Raw genomic sequence first — 21146 nt, forward strand, 5'->3', positions numbered from 1 at the left:
TCCTCCACCTCACATCACTAGACCTCTGGGAGAATCTTTACATGCTGGTAAAGTCTTCTTCTCCCAAGCTGCCTCTCCTCCTCCATCTCACATCACTAGGGTCCCTGTGTGACCGGTGGAGGCTGCACAACATCACAAGTTCGGCCATTAATCAGCCCTAATTACCTAATTAAAAGATCCGACTGTGTTGGGCCACCCGGAGGGGTGCTCCTTACACTTCCTGAAAGATTCAGTGCGATCATCACATGTAAAATGGCATAGCTGGGGCCGAACACAATTTCTGTTCACTCACTCACTCAAACACAGAGACTTGCATTCTTATTATAGTTCTGATACCCGCTGAAGCACACAATCACTGGACATTTAGTCAGGCATCGCTCACAGAGTTGGCATGCAGCCTCTCCTCTCTCTCGCCATGGGTTTTATAGTCCACTTCCCTGGCTGATTCCAACTCTGCTCAGGTGTGCTCTTCCACTCCACCATCAGTAGCTAGCGAATGGAGTTCTCCATGGTGCTGAACCTGTGTTGGCTCATTTTGGCCACTAATTCGCCATTTTCGCCCATTTAGGCGGCCGGAATGACAGATATATATTTTTTTATCGCATTACACTCTGCAGTAGGCCCTTTGTTTACACTTGTTCCAGAGATTTTAAATTCTTCAGTAAGCCTCTTCAGTCCTCAGCACATAATCCAGAGAAGTGAAACACTCCCTAAGCAGGACTGATGATTTTGTCCTCCCTACATCATAAAGAAATCACATCATCATGGTAATACCTGAATGAATCAGCAAAAGTGCCTCTCAGCAGCTCTCTCCCACTCAGTTCATTTGCCCTCTAAATAAAAAGGAAGGGAGGAAGCGTGCTCAGAAATAGCTGCAAGTGTGAGACTAGCCACTTCCTGTCAGGAACTTGTCTTTCTTTCAACGTGAGGCTTCTATTGTGGGCGAGGATCTGACATTTGTGTTACAAAAGTCGCAGCTACATGTAAAATCTAAGCAGTCAGAACAGCGGTCAGATAGGTAGATAGATACAGTTTATGTTTGTCAAGCAAACTTTTCATCAACCATAGATTCAACAAATGACCTTTAGAGCTAGTTCACTGCTGAACTCAAGAAAGTGCAGACTGGAGAAAGAGGAGGCGTTCAGAAGTAGAGACAAACAGCGGTTTAAAGAGTGCAGATACAGGTTTGATAAGGCAATACGAGGCGCTAAACTCCTGTGTTCGCGACGACTCCATCAACAGGTCTCGAGCAATGATCCAGCCTCTGTTTGGAAAGGCTTGAGCTCTCTGGTCATGAAGTCATTTGAACGGCTTGTTCAGTCCTACCTAAAAATCCATCATGGACCCACTCCTGGACCCCCTGCACTTCGCCTACAGAGCCAACAGGTCTGTAGACGATGCCATAAACCTGGCCCTCCACTACATCCCCATGTACCTGGACAGTGCAGGAGCCTATGCCAGGATCCTGTTTGTGGACTTTAGCTTCTAGGCCTTCAATACGATCATCCCAGCCCCCCTGTATGAGAAGCTCTCCCAGCTGGGCGTGCAGATGGTCCACCGACTTCCTGATGAACAGGAAGCAGCACGTAAGACTGGGGAAGCATGTTACAGACTCCCGGACCATCAGCACCGGAGCTGCGCAGGGCGGTATCTTCTCTCCATACTTCTTCTCCCTGTACACACCAACAGCTGCAGCACCACCTTCCCCCAACACCCTGGGTGACTCTCCAGTCAACACTGTGCAGTCCTTTTGATTCCTGGAGTCCATCATCAGCCGGGACCTGAAATGGGAGCTGGACATCAGAGCTCTCACCAAGAAGGCACAACAGAGGATGTACTTCGTGCGGCAGCGGAAGAAATTCAAAATGCCGAAAGGAAAAATGGTGCCCTTCTACACCTCCACCCTCAAGTCCATCTTCACCTACTGCTAAAACAGAGTTTATATCTAACCTTGTCACAAATAATAGTCATAGGCCTCAGGTTATCTTCAATACCTTCAACTCGTAGTCTGCCGTCACCCACACTCTGTGAAAACTTTTTAAAATTTTCACTGACAAGATTTCTGCTCATAGGTCTTCACCCACTTCCATGACCATGGACCCCTCTCTCTCCTCCTCCTTTGTCCCCAGCTGTCCTTGATCACTTTGAATCGGTATCTCTCTCCTCACTGTCAGAGGTATCTCTCTCCTCACTGTCAGAGGTATCTCTCTCCTCACTGTCAGAGGTATCTCTCTCCTCACTGTCAGAGGTATCTCTCTCCTCACTGTCAGGTGGCTCGTCGACAGTTGGAGCAAAAACCAAAAATAATGGGGGACGGGGGAACGGTTCCCGATTCAGTAGGTCACGGGTTGGCTTGGTTCCAGCGTTAAAACTCGTTATATAAGGATTTTTCAAAATGTCTATGGAGAAAATGAATGGGGAAACTCACCTCCGGGCCAAGAAATGTCACCTGAGTGTTCAGCTCTCTTCCGACCTCGACGACCGTTCAATTTCGAGTTCCGAGGTGTCTTGAACGCAGTATTGGACCCGCCCCAACCGATTATGAGAGCCAGTCCGCCCCGCCCACCACGCCAAAATATGCGCTAATGCCGAACCCGACCCAGCGGGCCCGCAAACTGCCAATTTCATGCATTACGGCCGCGCGCGCGAGCAGCCTGCTGGTTGCTGCTTCCATCACACGAGCAGCTGAGCTGAAGGTGCTCACAGGACTGTGCTTGTTGCTGGAACAGACAGCAGCACTCTCGCCAGCATGGACAGGAGAGGGCATGTGGTGGTGTGGTGATCCCTCCAAAAGACAAGGACGTGATGTCCTCCTGGCACTCGTCAACACCGAAGTGTGCCTGCAGGTAACGCTGCAGGCTACTAGCTAGCTCGATTAGGTCCGCTGTCTCTGTGTGAGTGTGTATGTGTGTGAGAGAGAGAGAGCGAGAGAGAGAGAGAGAGTATCATGATAGTGTCATATCGTGAGTTACTCTGCGATGCCCACCCCTAAACCACGGGTTGTGGGTCGACCCGCGCATCACTAATATACAGGCACACATAAAGCAAACATGCACATAGCGACTTATCAATAACTTTAACTGTACTAACATGACACTACGCTTTCATTTCTTTGCTCCTCTTGCACATTTTGTACCACCACAGACATAGCAGATTCACTTCAGCCCAGTCGCTGTTTGTGTGTGTATGTGTGTGTGTGTGCGTGTGTGTGTGTGGCGCGCGTGTGTGTCCGTGCGCGTGTGTCCGTGCGTGGGTGCGCATGTTTTTAAGGAAGCTTCCGTCTTGCTGGGAGCCGCCCTAGAGGATATAAAGACACTGGCAATGCTGACACAACAGAACAGACATACACAATACTCTGACAATATAACAAAGTACTGCAGAAAAAAACTCATAAACATAAAACCAACACTTTGCCAAGGTGTATTCAATTTATATCATCTCTACTATAAAGCAAGGAATCTCTGTTTGTTTGTCTGTCTGTCTGTCTGCCTGTCTGTCTGTGTGTGTGTCTCCGCATAGCATGGTGTAATTTGGACACGCGACACATTTGGATTGGATATGAATCAACTTTGAATCAACAAGTAAACGGCACTTTGTGCAGCAGTGGGGCGAACGGGCACTGCACTGGTCTTAGTAATAGCAAGATAATACAAAAGATTTCAAAAGGTGACCTTACAGTACGTGCAAAGTCGCTCCAAATCGCACTCTGACTCATTCTCATGACTTTGTGTCCGTGTGTCTCTGTCAGACTCTGCGAGCCGCGGGGAAAACCTACATGATCTTCTTTGTGCTGGTGATCTTTGTGGGCTCCTTCTACCTGGTGAATCTCATCTTGGCTGTGGTGGCCATGGCTTATGAAGAGCAGAACCAGGCCACCATCGAGGAGGCGGAGCAGAAAGAGGCCGAGTTCAAGGCCATGCTGGAGCTGATCAAGAAGCAGCAGGAGGAGACTCAGGTCAGTCTCTCACACATACTGTACAGCACACACACACATACTGTACAGTACAGCACACACACACACACACACACACACACACACACACACACACACACACACACACACACACACACACACACACACATACTGTACAGCACACACACACACACACACACACACACATACGGTACAGCACACACACACATACTGTACAGCACACACACACACACACACACACACACACACACACACATACTGTACAGCACACACACACACACACACACACACACACAAATACTGTACAGCACACACACACATACTGTACAGCACACACACACACACACACACACACACACACACACACACACACACACTGTACAGCACACAGACACACACACACACACACACACACACACACACATACTGTACAGCATACACACATACTGTACAGCACACACACACACACACACACACACACACACACACACACACACACACTGTACATCACACACACATACTGTACAGCACACACACACACACACACACACACACACACACACACACACACACATACTGTACAGCATACACACATACTGTACAGCACACACACACACACACACACACACACACACACACACACACACTGTACATCACACACACATACTGTACAGCACACACACACACACACACACACACACACACACACATACTGTACAGCATACACACATACTGTACATCACACACACACATACTGTACAGCACACACACATACTGTACAGCACACACACTTGGATCATGTATTTGGGATCTCTCCCACCCCCGGCGCGCCGACCGACCAGAGGAGGCACTAGTGCAGCGACCAGGACACATACCCTTAATCCGGCTTCCCAACCGCAAACATGGCCAATTGTGCCTGTATGGGGGCACGCGGCCAAGCCGGAGGTAACACGGGGGCTCGAACCTGTGACCCTCGTATTGGTAGGCAGGGAATCTACCGCTGCACTGCCCAGATGCCTCCTTATTACACATTATTTTTCATGTTTTCTGGTTACAATGGGCTGATGTTTCTCCACTCCCCCCCCCCCCCCCCCAGGCTGCTGCTATGGCGACATCTGCGGGCACGGTGTCAGAGGCGGCCTTAGAGGATGAAGGAGGACACTTGTCCCGTAGCTCTTCTGAGGTTTCTAAGCTGAGCTCCAAGAGCGCCAAGGAGCGACGCAACCGCAAGAAGAAATGGCGTCAGAAAGAGCAGGAGAAAGAGAAGGGCGACAGCGAGAAGGTCGTCAAGTCCGAGTCGGACGATGGCAGCAAGAGAAGCACCATCCGTTTCCCAGGCAGCCGTCTGGGGAGGAAGACGTCCATCATGAACCAGGTAAAAACCTGCTGTTTGACTGGGCAGTCAGAAGAAACGACTACAATCGGCTTGGTTTTATATGAGATCGACTTCCGCCTCATTAGATTCAGATTCTCAGTCTCTCTCAACTAGAGGAGGAACTTACATCCAACTGTCGTTCAAACTGGGTGGAAACAATTTGTGAGTAAAAAAAATATGCATCGCAGAACAAATCCAGAGTCTTTAGGGCAGCCCATCATACAGAAGGGGGTCGTGACATGTAGAAGTTGTGTGCTTGTAAACTGACGAGCTACGTGGCCTGATAATATAATGGGACGTTATGTTGTGTGTGTAATGTCTGTGTGTGTGTTTGGCTTTTATTTGAATTATTGCGCTGTAGATGAGATTATACATTTGATTGTTTTTAATTCAATTCTGTTTTATTCACAATTACTCAGCTCTTATGGCCTTCTTTACGGATAGACGGCCAAATACAACATACATAACAAGGAAAAGATAATTAATCAAATCATGTTAGCTGTAATTAAAATTTCACTGTAAACTGTGAATATTCTTGTTACTTCATACTGCAAAGATGCAGTGCTCATGCTAGACTTGTAACAGAAAATGATTGATCATGATTACAAAGAAAACCCTTCTCCATCTCCGTTTAAGTCTTCTTCTGTGCCAAATAGGAGTTAAGATTCATATTCTGACTCATAGTTTAAGGGGAGACGACCATGAAAGGCTCATTGTATGTCACAAAACAGCCAATAATGTTTTGTATTGTAGGCAGAGAAAGGCGATATTTCACAGGTCTACTCACTGTATTATCAGAAATATATGAAACTTGGTCTTGTCAATGTGCCCTCATCTGATGTAAGCATTTTGCTTGAGATGATCTCTCTGTCCCATATAGACTGTATAATAAATATGGACATAGCCACCGTGACATCACACATTGGTTTGTGAACTCACAATATGAAGCCTCGAGCCCCATTTTGACCGTCGCCATCTTGGCTATTTGGAGCCAGGAGCAGCCAGCAGCGGGACCAGGACTTTCCCACAGAACCGCCTGCTATCGGTCCACAATCGACGAGCTGCGACCACTGGACATGCCACCTGTTAACCCATTGATACCTGATGCAGCATTTGCGTGTATATCCCTCATTTGTGTGCGTATCCCTTTAAGACCGCGAACCGCGTTAACGCGGTTCGCGGTCTTAAAGGGATACGCACACAAATGCTGCATCAGGTATCAATGGGTTAATCACACCCCAAAGCATAGTGTCATTTATCGTCCATTTGACTCTAGATGGGGCCATCATTTACAAAATGAACATCACGCTGTGTGTTGAAGAAGACTTGAAACTAGGGATTGAGACCATGAACTCATTAGGAAAGTGTTTCCGGAGGTCATAAATCAAGTCGAGAAGTCGAGTCATTATCCCATTGACTTCCGTGTAATCTGACTTCTTTTTGCAGCCAGTGGAGTCGCCCCCTGCTGGCCATTAGAAAGAATGCAGGTTTAAGGCACTTCCGCATTTTGCTTCATTTTTCACGAACGGCGCTACCCCCTTACTCTGTCTTCTGATTATTCCCTGTCCAGTGTCCACCTTTTACACATCTGTGCACATCTCTCTCTCTCTCTCTCCCTCTCCCTCTCTCTCTCTCTCTCTCTCTCTCTCCCTCCCCAAGTCACTGCTCAGCATCCCCGGCTCGCCCTTCATGTCGCGCCACAACAGCCGCAGCAGCATCTTCAGCTTCAAAGGCCGCAACAAGGACGTGGGCTCGGAGAACGAGTTCGCCGACGACGAGCACAGCACGGTGGAGGAGAGCGAGGACCGCCGGGGCTCCCTGTTCATCCCCTACCGCCGCAACAGCTACAGCGGCTACAGCCAGGGCTCCTCCCGCATCCACCCGCTGGCGCCCCACTCTGGCGGGAAGAGGAACAGCACGGTGGACTGCAACGGCGTGGTGTCCCTCATCGGCCCCGGGCCCGGCGGACGGCTTCTGCCTGAGGTGAAAATAGATAAGGCAGCCACTGATGACAGTGTAAGGACGTCCGTGAGACACCGATACAGTCTAGGCATGATGGTGGTGCCCCCCCCCCCCCCCCTCCCTCCCGGTCTCTGCAGCATCTCCTTCTCCCTTTGTCCCTATTCCTACTTTCTCCTGCTCTGAACGCAGTACCCCCCTTCCCCTCCTGGTGTCTGAATATCTATTATTTCCAGTCCCTCGTTACTTACTAGATTCTGTCTTTGTTTTTTTTTCATCGTATACTGCTACTCACACTGCCTCCCCGGATCTAACACCGTTTCTTGCTGCCCCTTTTTTCAACAGCTCTCTACAAGGCACTGATCTTCCACCAGTCGAAATCTTAATCACTCAGTCAGCGTCTTAACCAGCGTCATGATTATTATTCCAGTGTTTTAATAACTGACAAGAAGTCCATACAGTAGCAGCCTTCCTTAATTCCCCTTACAACTTACCACCAAATTAGCCCCTATATTGCCTTGACTGCATTCTCATCCAAAACAAGACTACGAGCCATATCTCACGTCCAGTGCAAAGTGCAAGGGCAACATCTTTGCTAGTTTCTAGCGCTCAAAATCTCCCTTTTCTCTCTTTCTTTGAATGACCACCGGCTCGCTGGAACACGTCATTTGATGTACTGACCCAGTGGTCATGTGATGTACTGACCCAGTGGTCATGTGATGTACTGACCCAGTGGTCATGTGATGTACTGACCCAGTGGTCATTTGATGTACTGACCCAGTGGTCATTCAAAGGGGGGAGAAAGGGAGATTTTGAGTGCTAGAAACTAGCAAAGAGTTTGCACTTGCCCTTGCACTTGGGCGTAAGATATGACCCGTATTTTACAGGGGAACAACGAACAAACATTTCTCTCTCTCCTCCTCTTCTCTACGACACCCCCCCCCCCCTCTCTCTCTCTCTCTCTCCCCCCTCTCTCTCTTTCTCTCTCGTCCACTTGTCCTCTTGTATTCTCTGCTCCTGAGCCACTGGGTGGTGCAAGAACAAACCTGACCCCCCCCCCCCCCCTCCTCCTCTATAACAGCATTCTTCGTCATCCTAGCTAGCATGGTGGACACGCCCCTTTTATTCTCAACCTACTCGAATGACTTTGACCTTTCTTACTTCTCTCCAAATCTAGCATGGTGTAGCAGCGAATGAAATGTCTTGAAATCTCCTATGTTCTTATTTGATGTGCATGCCAGTGCATGCGGTCTTAATGGTGTTTAGTCATGGAGTGTGTGGATTATAATGTAACGTATGATATGGCTGCAGAAAGTGTTGAAAGAGGAGAAGACGGGTAATTTGGGGTTACTGAAGATTGTAAAGAAAAAAAGATTTGATGATCTGATGTGAAAAGCTGCATTTATCATAGCCAATCCTCTGAGCAGGGTGGGCTACAGTGGTTAGCGTAATGTTTTGTGTGTTTTTGGTGTGAACTGTGTGTGCTGCCTCTGACTGACACTGTGTTTTTTTTTCTCTGAGCACAGACCACAGAGGTGGAGGTGAAGAAGAAGCACTCTGGCTCTCTCATGGTGTCTGTAGATCAGCTCAACTCCTCCTTCAGAGAGAAGGACCATGTCAAGAGTCAGATGAGCGTGGTCACCAACACACTGATGGAGGGTACAGACCACCCTCCTACAGCATTACAGATTTCATCCAGCCCATTATGTTGCACACCTGATAAAGCATTGTTGTTACGGCAGCATTGTTTTAACGTGTTGGAGGGACAAACGGAACCAAAAAAAAACATGATTTATTTATTAATTTCTCAAACATATTTTAAGATGTCTCCCACTTACTGGTCAGAATCAGTAGTACTGTAGGAAGCCTGTATTTCTTCTGAATATTTATCTTTTGATCAGAACCATCATTTTAATTATTGCCTGGGTCCAGACCTTCAAATCCGCCCACTCCACCGAGTCGAGTTTTGGCTGCATGGAATGGATATAGGAAATGGAGCGCAACGAGTTGACAATTCAGTCTGATATCAGGCTATTTTAATTACATAATCATTAATTAAATATAATTATCTTCTGTCATCCTTAATTGCTTTTTCTCACCGTGTCCTTTTCGTCCACTTTCCTCTCCTCTCCTGTCTCCCCCTCCTCCTGCAGAGTTGGAGGAGTCTCAGAGGAAGTGCCCGCCCTTCTGGTATAAGTTTGCCAACACCTGCCTGATCTGGGAGTGCTTCCCCCTATGGCTGAAGATCAAGCACATCCTCTACCTGATTGTCATGGACCCGTTTGTTGACCTGGCCATCACCATCTGCATTGTCCTCAACACCCTCTTCATGGCCATGGAGCACTACCCCATGACGCCTCACTTTGAGGGGGTGCTGTCTGTGGGCAACCTGGTGAGCCACTGCAGCTCTTTCTGTTTGTGCTCTTTGGCTTCTCTTGTCATTTATAGCTCCGCAACATTCTTGTTAGTCCACATGTATCTCGCAATCAGTGTAATGTAGTTCAATCAGGAGAGACTAGAGACCAGTGAATAAATAAAATAATATTTATTACAATAGCAAATAAATGATGCATTACAGAAAATATGATAAGAATTAGGGATTGTTAATAGTCTTTGGCGCTTAGACACCACAGGGAGATATTGAGATAGAGCTGCAGCAGCCAGATAGATCCCCCTGTAGAGTCTAGATGCTGGTGGGGGTGATGGTGATGCCTCTCCTTCCGACTGATTAGACTTCGTCGTGACATCTCCATTCACTCCAATGGACCAGTTTTTTACTCTCAAGAGTTCCAGGAAGTAAGGTTCTGGATTAAGCAGCACTGTCGAGTTGCAATGAACAGTTTGTGTTGTACTTTGAAATTATTGTTTTTTTAAGAATCAAATTGTACATTATCAGCTTTATTTTAGCATCCAAAAGTAGCGCGAGACCCCTTCCTGGCTGTTCATTGGCTAATGAGTCACGCATTTTAGACCTCCGCTGATGCCACTCTCTTACTAGATTGCTCTGGGTGAGAGGTGATGAGAGACGCTATGCTATTGGTTAAATAAGACCAGGAGGCAAACAGCTGATTATTCAATTGAAGCCCGGAAGTTGACAGGCTATTTTGAGTGTGTGAGCAGAGGTGGTGGAGAAATAAGAAGTGAACTGAGGAAGTGTAAAGTACAGATTATAGTCTTCCTGACCGAACCTCCGTCAGAACGTCATGAGTAGTGTGCAATGTAGTAGTAATAAAAATTACTTTAATTATCACTTGTAATTAGTTACGTTACTCATTACTTTAATATTACTTTCGCTACGTTACGCTTTCGCTAAGTGACGTACAACCTGCTTAGCCAGCTCCTTTTGGAAGCATAATTTACCTTACAAGAGGAGTCAACAATCAGACAAACTGCATACCTTTTATTTATTTGCCTACCTAGGGCAAAAAACTAATCACCTTCTGGCAACGCAGAGGTCTCGCATAGCCCAGACTTTGTTTTAGTGCTCTGCCAGTGCTGGAGAAAGTCACGCAGTAACTTGAAGTTTTTTAATTTAGTAACTGTCATATAATTACTTTTGGAGATTGTAGTCCCTTACATTACTAGTTACTGGGAAAAGTCATAAAATTGCAGTAATTAAATTAGATTGCAAAAGGTTTGCAATCCCTCTGAAGAGTTGGAGAAGTGCTGTAGGTTCGTTCGCTTTGTCCCACGAACATAACCTCAAACCAATACACCAACGCATCGTTGGGCATGTGCACTCACTGGCGTGCCACACACACACACACACACACACACACACACACACACACACACACACACACACACACACACACACAGTCTCATTAAAGATTCAGTTCAATTTTAATGCAGCCAGGCAGCCTGCTCCCCATACTTTCATCAGGTCTCTTTTCCGCTTTAGCTTAACATGCTCTCCCCCAGCCCTCTCTCTCTCCCTCAGCCCTCTCTCTCTCTCACTCAGCCCTCTCTCTCTCACTCAGCCCTCTCTCTCTCTCCCTTCCTCAGCCCAGGGCCGCGGGAAGTAGGGGTGCTGCAGGTGCTGCAGCACCCCCTAGATTTTTTCCAAAATTTTTTTTTTTTTCTTTTTTCTTTTTTTTTTACAAATGTAATTAAAAATATTTTGCAGTGCACTATGTTCCTTTCTTGTTTAAGAATGTTTCGGGAAATGAAAATGTAGCCTATTTAAATAGAATTATCAACAACAATCAAGGAAGTTACAGAGCTATAGCTATAGAGAAGAAGAAGAAGCGCGCATGCACGCACATGTTGTGTTGAACCAACCAACAACCAATACGAATTGTTTAATCTGGCAATAAAGAAATGTGAACTTGACATGCTATTTTAATAGCCTACTCAAATATGCACCTCCCACTATACAGCAAAGAGAGGAGTAAATGTTTCTTGATATATGCCATTCAGATCAGAATAATTAATCATTAAGTTTGCTGATAATATTTCTATCATGTTAAGTCTGTGTCATGTTAACTGGTGTATTCAAATAGGGAGATATAGAGCATTATCATCATGCTATATATCTCCCTCTTTGCTCTGAATGAGTGAGAAAAGGAGAAAATACTGAATAATTACATCACAACAGTATCCTAATGTTAATTTAAAATGAGATATTCCTCTAAATATGGCAAAAAAATGTAAAAACAAACGTCACATTTTTTTGAGAGTCCCTTCCTCCCAGCACCCCCTGCTTAAAGTGACTTCCAGCGGCCCTGCTCAGCCCTCTCTCTCTCCCCCAGCCCTCTCTCTCTCCCTCAGCCCTCTCTCTCTCCCTCAACCCTCTCTCTCTCACTCAGCCCTCTCTCTCTCACTCAGCCCTCTCTCTCTCACTCAGCCCTCTCTCTCTCACTCAGCCCTCTCTCTCTCTCTCTCTCTCCCTCCCTCAGCCCTCTCTCTCTCTCCCTCCCTCAGCCCTCTCTCTCTCTCCCTCCCTCAGCCCTCTCTCTCTCTCTCTCCCTCAGCCCTCTCTCTCTCACTCAGCCCTCTCTCTCTCTCTCTCTCTCCCTCCCTCAGCCCTCTCTCTCTCTCCCTCCCTCAGCCCTCTCTCTCTCTCCCTCCCTCAGCCCTCTCTCTCTCTCCCTCCCTCAGCCCTCTCTCTCTCTCCCTCCCTCAGCCCTCTCTCTCTCTCTCTCACTCAGCCCTCTCTCTCTCACTCAACCCTCTCTCTCTCACTCAGCCCTCTCTCTCTCACTCAGCCCTCTCTCTCTCACTCAGCCCTCTCTCTCTCACTCAGCCCTCTCTCTCTCTCTCTCTCTCCCTCCCTCAGCCCTCTCTCTCTCTCCCTCCCTCAGCCCTCTCTCTCTCTCCCTCCCTCAGCCCTCTCTCTCTCTCCCTCCCTCAGCCCTCTCTCTCTCTCTCTCCCTCAGCCCTCTCTCTCTCAGCCCTCTCTCTCTCACTCAGCCCTCTCTCTCTCACTCAACCCTCTCTCTCTCACTCAGCCCTCTCTCTCTCACTCAGCCCTCTCTCTCTCTCCCTCCCTCCCTCAGCCCTCTCTCTCTCTCCCTCCCTCAGCCCTCTCTCTCTCTCCCTCCCTCAGCCCTCTCTCTCTCTCCCTCCCTCAGCCCTCTCTCTCTCTCTCTCCCTCAGCCCTCTCTCGCTCAGCCCTCTCTCTCTCCCTCAGCCCCCCTCTCAGCCCTCTCTCTCTCTCCCTCCCTCAGCCCTCTCTCTCTCTCCCTCCCTCAGCCCTCTCTCTCTCTCCCTCCCTCAGCCCTCTCTCTCTCTCCCTCCCTCAGCCCTCTCTCTCTCTCTCTCCCTCAGCCCTCTCTCGCTCAGCCCTCTCTCTCTCCCTCAGCCCCCCTCTCAGCCCTCTCTCTCTCTCCCTTCCTCAGCCCTCTCTCTCTCCCTCAGCCCTCTCAATTTGTGAGCTTTTATTTTTTTGCAGTAAAATTGCTGGAACTGGCAAAAATTGCAAGTTGACAGGGGAAAAAAATCTATTTTTCCCTAACCACTACCGCAACTTTGCTCAAAAATTGCAATGGAATTTGCAAAGTTTTATGTGATTTTTTTTTTGCGGTCAAATTGCGGGAACTGGCAAAAATTGCAAGTTGAGGAACCTGTTTTTTTCTATTTCTGCTGAGAAATCAGGGGGATTTTTAAAAATTGCAAGCCCCCGCAACTAGTAGTAGAGATTGGTTGAATTTGCATTCATTATTGCGATCGCAAAATCACAATTTCCTGGAGGGACTGACTGATGTACAGCAGACGCTTTGGTTTGTCTGTGCTCTGCCCTTGCTCTCAGATATCACTGTGACACAGCTGTGACCATTCAGTGTCTGAGGTCAGAGGAATTGGCGTGGTGTCAGTGTCGAGACAGGAAATGAGGTCACAGGGATTATTGGCATGTTGTCAGGGGTGGAACAGGAAGTGATGGTGCAGCATGAATCATTGGGTGTTCTCGGCAGTGATGATTAGGTATTGGGTGGGAGATATGGGGATGGCTCATAAAGTCCTACTATGCCGCTGCTCCGTGACCTTGCCCTGTCAGGAGAGTCCTCACTCAATCCATTTTTAATCAGCACTACTACATCAAACAAAATGCCATGTAAGCAAGCCAGCTTTTTCCACTCTGCACTCCATTTTCCTCCAAGACTCCTGGAACAAGGAACAGATCTGTTCTTTGTTTTGTTTTGCTTTTGTTTTTACATCTTTTCAAAGTTTTGAAAAACACACTTTTGACATCTCCTCCTTGACCGTTTGGCCGATCACCGCAAATTTGATTTTTTTCCTGTAGCATCGACAGACCTATCTCATTAAAAGGTTGCTGATATCTACTGTCATTTTGAAGATATGAATTTTTAAATTTGTTAAGTTAAGTGTCAGCTAAATTGTCTTCATGACCGATTATCGAATCATCACGAACCTAATATGGAACATGTTCCAATATCATAAATGACCATTCCTACCAGATTTTGCGCGATTCAACCAAAAGGGGGCACCGCAAACGCTAAATATGGCCGTGGCCTAACGCAAAAAAGTCCGTAACTCCACACCCGTGTTCAATGATCACAAAATGAAGGGATACATTCAGACCCTGTGCTCAGAACCATTGACACTTTTTTCGCGACATCAGTACCGTTCAGAAAAGGCCTGAACCTCTCTCTTTGCCGCAATATTAAAGTTACGCTATAATCTCAAAGATTTCAGTTTCTTTCTCTTTGGCGGCACCTATGGCAATGAGGGGTAATTGCAGGTGACATCCAAACTTGCATTATGAGACATTAGTCAGTTTATTTGGCCATAGTAACCACCCGCAATGCTAGCAGATTAAAAAAGTAGCTTGTTATCCTACTTCACACCAGAGTTGTTGTGGAACCTACAGGGTAGTTGAAGAGCGAGTCTATTGAGTTAGTTCTCTGGGGTGTCACCACACACACCAAGTGCATAAATGCTGCAATACTGCACATCCAAATGCTTCCACCAATGGGCCATGAACTCAATCACCATTGTGTTAACCCAGTCTGCGATAGATAGTGACTTAACAGACATTTATTTACATGAAAATCTGTGAGATTATCACTTTAATTATTCTTGTTCTGCTTGTATTATGTTTGGGGGAAAATAAAGTGCATATTATAAATCAATATTGATGATATCCCACAGGTTTTCACTGGGATCTTCGCTGTGGAGATGTTTGTCAAACTGATGGCCATGGACCCCTTCTACTACTTCCAGGAGGGCTGGAACTGTTTTGATAGCTTCATCGTGACTCTGAGTTTAGTTGAGCTGGCATTGGCTGACGTGGAAGGCCTGTCTGTGCTCAGGTCATTCAGATTGGTAAGTGGACGTGTGATGTAGAACTACAATAATCTGCATCTTATAGAGAGGCAAAGTGACCGCCTACTTCTTGCTTCAGCACTGTACCAGAGATTTTCACACGCCATTTATTTTCCCATGGACATTTCGTAAAATGCTTCTAAAAATAGTTTTACTTTGTCAAACCAAACGGTTCAGCTATATTTAGAATCGAGAGAGACCATAGAACATTTCACTCTGACCAAAACCACAGAAAAAATATTTTCTTTAAATCCGCGATTTTTCTTTTTTTTTAATATTTTTATTTGGTTTTTCTGATTTCTGACTGAAAATCTAGTTGACTTGTCGCCATTGGTTATTACTGAACATGTTGGACTAGCATATATAAGCTTTACCCAGGATATGAAAAATCTGCGATTTTTTAATATTTTGGTCCCAGTGAAATGTTATGTGGTCTCTCCTGTTTGTAAATATATCTGAACCGGTATGGTTTGACCAAGTAAAACAATTTTTATAAGCATTTTACCAAGTGTTAATGGGAAAATAAATGGCGGATGAAAATCTCTGGTACAGTGCTGAAGCAGGAAGTGACGTTCCACTTTGGCTCTCTATATCAACAAATCTGTCCCTAACAAATGTACTCATGGAATGGAGGATATATTGACCCAAAACAAGGCTGAGCTGGGCAAGATACAGCTTCTAAAGAAGCATCAGATTTGTAACGATTGACTTGTATCTTGGAATTGTATTGCCCAGTTGATAAAACAGCACTTTTAGCCCCTTTAATGTCAATGTACTGTGCCAGTGCCAGACCAAAGCAATCACATGCTGACAATCAATGCTTTAGCTCCATGTGCACTTCTTCCTAATGTGAAATACAGATTAGATGAGTCAGGGCAATAAAGACCACCTTTATATCACTTTATTGCTATTAATAAGAATAACTGTTTGATAATCCCCGTCTTCCTTTTTCCGCTTTAGCTACGAGTGTTCAAGCTGGCCAAATCGTGGCCCACCCTCAACATGCTGATTAAGATCATCGGTAACTCCGTGGGATCTCTGGGTAATCTGACCCTGGTGCTGGCCATCATCGTCTTCATCTTCGCCGTGGTGGGCATGCAGCTTTTTGGCAAAAGCTACAAGGACTGCGTGTGCAAGATCGCCCAGGACTGCGAGATGCCCCGCTGGCACATGAACGACTTCTTCCACTCCTTCCTGATCGTGTTCCGCGTGCTGTGTGGAGAGTGGATCGAGACCATGTGGGACTGCATGGAGGTGGCGGGCCAGACCATGTGCCTCACCGTCTTCATGACGGTCATGGTCATTGGAAACCTGGTGGTACGAAAAAGAGGACATAGCCATGTATATGCCGCTCGGTGATAGTGATAAATAGGATTTTGCTGATACGGCTGTCTTGGGATGCTCCCTGTAGTGTGCGCATCCTGTAGTGAACCGTCCATCTGCTGCGAGTGCATGGGTTCTAGGCTGTGTCTGGGTTTGTCCCACGGCGCTGGGCCAGTAGGGCCTGCCGGGGTCAGAGGATGACATAGTCAGGACACTCAGTCAGTTACTCATGAATGTTTAGCGAGACCACAGCTAGGGTTTGAGGGGTGGGTGAGGAAGGTAAGGAGGGGGGGTGGGGGGGGCGCATAGCTAGGGAAAGGAAGGTGGTAGAGAGTCTGGATTTGAGGGAGGTGGATGGTGGTGCCATAAAGCTGAATCGCCACACCACTATGTTGTGGACTTAAAGGTTTGTGCTCGTCTACCCTAGGTGCTGAATCTGTTCCTGGCCTTGTTGCTGAGCTCCTTCAGTGCAGATAACCTCGCGGCCACAGATGACGATGGTGAGCCCAACAACCTCCAGCTCGCCATGGCCCGCATTAAGATAGGTATCGCCTGGTTCAAGGTCCACTTTGCGATCGTCGTTGCCATGGTGCTCAAGAAGGTACAGTATAATGATATCATAGATCTCTATGCATGGGACAATTTTCTCAATTGTTAAATAGCTCGTATAATGTTATCCAACTAAATGTGTTTTTAGCCAAGTAGGCCAGCTCCATTTTGACATTGTTGATTTGTCATAAGTATTTGTTTGATACCATTTTGTCACTCTTGACAAGCAGCCGTTGGAGGATGAGCAGAAACCTCTGGATGACATGTACGACTGTGACAAGAAACTCAACTGCATTGCCAACCACACTGGTGTGGACATCAACCGGGAACTGGACTACGTCAAAAACGGCAATGGCACCACCAGTGGCATTGGGAGCAGCGTGGGAAAGTACATGATTGACGAGGACTACATGTCCTTCATCCACAACCCCAATCTGACCGTCTGTGTGCCCATCGCTGTCGGCGAGTCGGACTTTGAGAACCTCAACACGGAGGACTTCAGCAGCGAGTCTGATGTGGAGAACAGTAAAGATGTGAGTAGGGAGGATGTGAGAAGGTGGCGGGAGTGATGTCCTCGCTTGCGATGAAGAGTTTGATATTGGTTTGGGAAAGTTGTGGATATTGCACGATTGAGTGGTGTGTGAGGTCAGGTCTTACTTTGACTTCATGATATTTGGACAGATTGAGATATAGCTAATAGGTATCATTGTAATTTATGTCTATATGGTGAACAGCTTAATATTGTGCAGTAAAAAATATAAATAATGTTTTTGGGACTGCTCTCCTGGAGTATTTTCATAAAAAAAAATTGAGGATTCAGTACCCACATAAATGACAGAGGTTTGAGTGCATTTTTTGCTAAATTGTTTTGAACAGCTTAAAATGTCATGTTTAATAGGATGGGTAGAGCCAAATTCCGATTTTAACACACCCAGTGCCTCCATATAGGTGTGCTTACCATATATATATATATATATATATATATAATATATATAGTTATATAAGGCGGGGCTAGTTTGTGTCCGTGTCAGCAACGTAACGGGGGGAGGGGCTGGGAGGATTACACCGGAAGAAGCGCCCCACGAGGCATCATGGCAGCTAGGGAATAAGGTGGATAGGAATATATTGGCAGGAGTGTGTGTCTGTGTGTTGTGTGTGTGTGTGTGTGTGTGTGTGTGTGTGTGAGTGTGTGTCTGTGTGCTTTGTTCAACAAGAGCTGCCATCATGAGCCCCAAGTGTGTGTGTGCATGTGTGCGGTTGGTGGTGGTGGTGTGTGTGTGTGTGTGTGTGTGTGTGGGGGGGGGGGGGGGGGGGGGGGGTAGTGACACTCCCACACAGATGCATAACCCTGCGGCTAATCTCTATCACCAGACTTCATGTGAATGCCCGCTAAGTCTGTGTTGTGTGTGTATGTGTCTGTTTTTATGTCTCTGTGTGTGCCTGTGTGTGTGTGTGCCTGTGTGTGTGTGTGTGTGTGTGTGTGTGTGTGTGTGTGTGTGTGCCTGTGTGTGTGTGTGTGTGTGTGTGTGTGTGTGTGTGTGTGCGCGCATGTGTCTGTTTTTACGTCTCTGTGTGTCTCTGTGTGTGCCTGTTGTGTGTGTGTGTGTGTGTGTGTGTGTGCCCCTGTGTGTGTTGCACTGTTGCATCTTCTCACCTACTGAGCAGAAGTGGCCCGAGCTGCCTCACTAGAGAGGCTACGCAGACGGTCAGCCGCCCTGAGAGTTCACAGCATCCACAACACACATGAGATCTATAGCATTAGCATTAGCATTAGTGCTGACCCTGCAGATGCGCAGAGACACAGACACTTTTTTTTGCTTCAGTACCCCCTTTCCCTGATTTCTGAATCCAAGTACCCCAACATTTTGCTTAGAAAACTGCAAGAGAAAAGTATAGCATATGATGCAATGAATGAATGATAACCCACCTTTTGAAGAATATAACATTACAAAATAAGTATTTAGCCTGTTAAACCATCCAGATCATGTGAACTCGCACTCGTTTCATTCTACAGATCGATGAAGCCAATGTGAGTTCACGTGATCTGGATCGTTTACCAGGCTTATCAATTAGAGCCTCGATCCCGGGGACATTTATGCCCCTTTCTCTCAAGTACCCCCTGTAGTACCTCTACGTACACCTAGGGGTACACGTACCCCAGTTTGGGAACCACTGGTAGGGTAGTCTGCTGTGCGGATCACCTTGACCTGGTTTGCAGTTGGAAGACAGGAGTGAAGGCAGCATAGCATCGCTACTGTACCTGCAGCAGGTCCTTTTAGTCTGCCGGGCTCCCTCGACCAACCACAAAGCAGACTGCCCCGCACCACAGCCTGCCACACGGGTACGCTGCAGGGATTGGACACAAACAGAGCTGCCATCAGCCAATCAGGGAAGCAGGGATCTGTCTGGTTATGTGGTATAGTAGAGGAGAGCGAGAGTGAGAGTGAACGCGGCGGCCCTTTGCTGACGACTCCAGATGATAAAGTGCAGCATCATTCTCTAGTGAATTGGATTGGCTGAGTGTGTCTGTGTTTGTGTGTCGTGTGAGTGTGAGTGTGCGTGTCGTGTGAGTGTGTCTGTGTTTGCGTGTCGTGTGAGTGTGCGTGTCCTGTGAGTGTGTCTGTGTTTGCGTGTCGTGTGAGTGTGCGTGTCCTGTGAGTGCGTCTGTGTTTGTGTGTCGTGTGAGTGTGTCTGTGTTTGCGTGTTGTGTGAGTGTGCGTGTGCGTGTCCTGTGTGTGTGTGTTTGCGTGTTGTGTGAGTGTGTCTGTGTTTGGGGGTCTTGTGTTAGTGTGTGTATACTGTATTGCAATAAGGCTGCTGTTACGCCAGGGTTTCACCACTTTGTCCCACCTCACATTGACTTATTGTTCAGACTCAAGCATGGTAACATCTAAGAATGTGTGATTTGCATTAATCTTTACTCTACAAGAATTACATTGTGTTGAATAGTCATATAATTCTTAGCGGTGCTTTTTTCTGTTGTTTTAGGAAGACAAACATATTATCTGGTAGGAATCTGATACACTAACAGATTCTGTGTACGCCATTACTTCCTACGTAATGTACTTAAAGTGTCGCTTCAACGAAAAACAATGATTTGAGTTAAGGATCTGATGCCGCCAGTGATCATCAGATCATCAGAACACTTGTAAGTAATACAAGCCGTATGATTCAGTGCCTTCCGATGACATCACTGGCATCAACTTAAATCAACTCTCGCTGTCAAACTAAACGAATGTCTGCAAAACTGTTGACAGTTTTTGGATTGTGTGAGTTGTTTTTCAGTGAAGTGCCCCTTTAATCTGAGCCCCTTGATCACTGAATCTATATTTATGCATATTTAACATTGACCATCACTATTAGTGTAATCAATCACTGGTCAAGGTTAATGACGAGCTGGTCAATGTCTATTAATAATAATACCTCTCCAGGACAGACTGTGGTAGAAACGATAGCTATACTTGCACCTACAGTGCATTGCTAGCGCATGCATCCACCCATAGCAATAAATCATGGCATGCATATAAACCCAAAGGGAGGTGAAGGTAATGGCACTGTAGTGTGCAGTGTCCATGTGCTAGCCTGTGAGCAGCTCAATGGCGAGTTCACGATGTTCAGGGAGAACCTGCGAGGTGAATTGATCTCTCTGGTCCTCTGTGTGTGCTGGCAGGATGACACCAGTTCGTCTGAGGGCAGCACTATAGACATCAAGCCTGATGTGGAGGAGGTGGCGGTGCTGGATGTGGTCGAGGAGTACGTGGACCCAGACGCCTGCTGGACACCGGGTATGTAGCATGTCGCAGTCGGGTCCGAGTCGACTCCCGAGTTCCTGGACTCGTTTTCAGGACTTGTGACTCGACTTGGACTTGAACACTGATGACTCAGACTTGGACTCGGTCTCGAGCATTCATGCATTCTGATTCTGATTTTTTTTTGTAACAGGCCCTAATAATCTGGCATTAGATATTGATCGCTGTATTAAAACCGTGACAGTATTCCATTTTGTGCAATGCTACTAGGCACGTGTGTTCCACCTACATGTGGATTCACGCTCATGTTCAGTAACTCCGGTCTCAGACTCAGGTAATGTGGACTGGGCTCGGGCCTCAACTCAGACTCTCCTTCGGGGACTCGGACTGGAACACCGGCGAGACTCCACTGAGACCCGAGACAGAGCGACATGACTACAACACTGTATTTACTATAGTAATAGTGCTCTGA

The 21146-nt window shown here is 46.8% G+C and overlaps 1 protein-coding gene across 1 annotated transcript in view; it reads left to right on the forward strand.

Annotated features, from left to right (window-relative positions):
- The window catches only part of LOC310799356 (sodium channel protein type 8 subunit alpha-like), a gene marked incomplete at both ends in the record, with an annotated part of 92466 nt that overhangs the window by 47380 nt on the left and 23940 nt on the right, over positions 1-21146 (forward strand). Inside the window, 11 exons of the mRNA XM_083661948.1 lie at positions 3749-3955; positions 5031-5309; positions 6969-7292; positions 8795-8927; positions 9422-9660; positions 14880-15053; positions 16014-16370; positions 16804-16977; positions 17156-17458; positions 19144-19266; positions 20596-20710. Of these exons, the coding sequence (XP_083518074.1) occupies positions 3749-3955; positions 5031-5309; positions 6969-7292; positions 8795-8927; positions 9422-9660; positions 14880-15053; positions 16014-16370; positions 16804-16977; positions 17156-17458; positions 19144-19266; positions 20596-20710 (2428 nt within the window). The remainder of the gene's footprint in view (positions 1-3748; positions 3956-5030; positions 5310-6968; positions 7293-8794; positions 8928-9421; positions 9661-14879; positions 15054-16013; positions 16371-16803; positions 16978-17155; positions 17459-19143; positions 19267-20595; positions 20711-21146) is intronic.

Source organism: Poromitra crassiceps (assembly GCF_964638095.1).
Source record: "Poromitra crassiceps genome assembly, chromosome: 27".
Lineage (NCBI taxonomy): Eukaryota > Metazoa > Chordata > Actinopteri > Beryciformes > Melamphaidae > Poromitra > Poromitra crassiceps.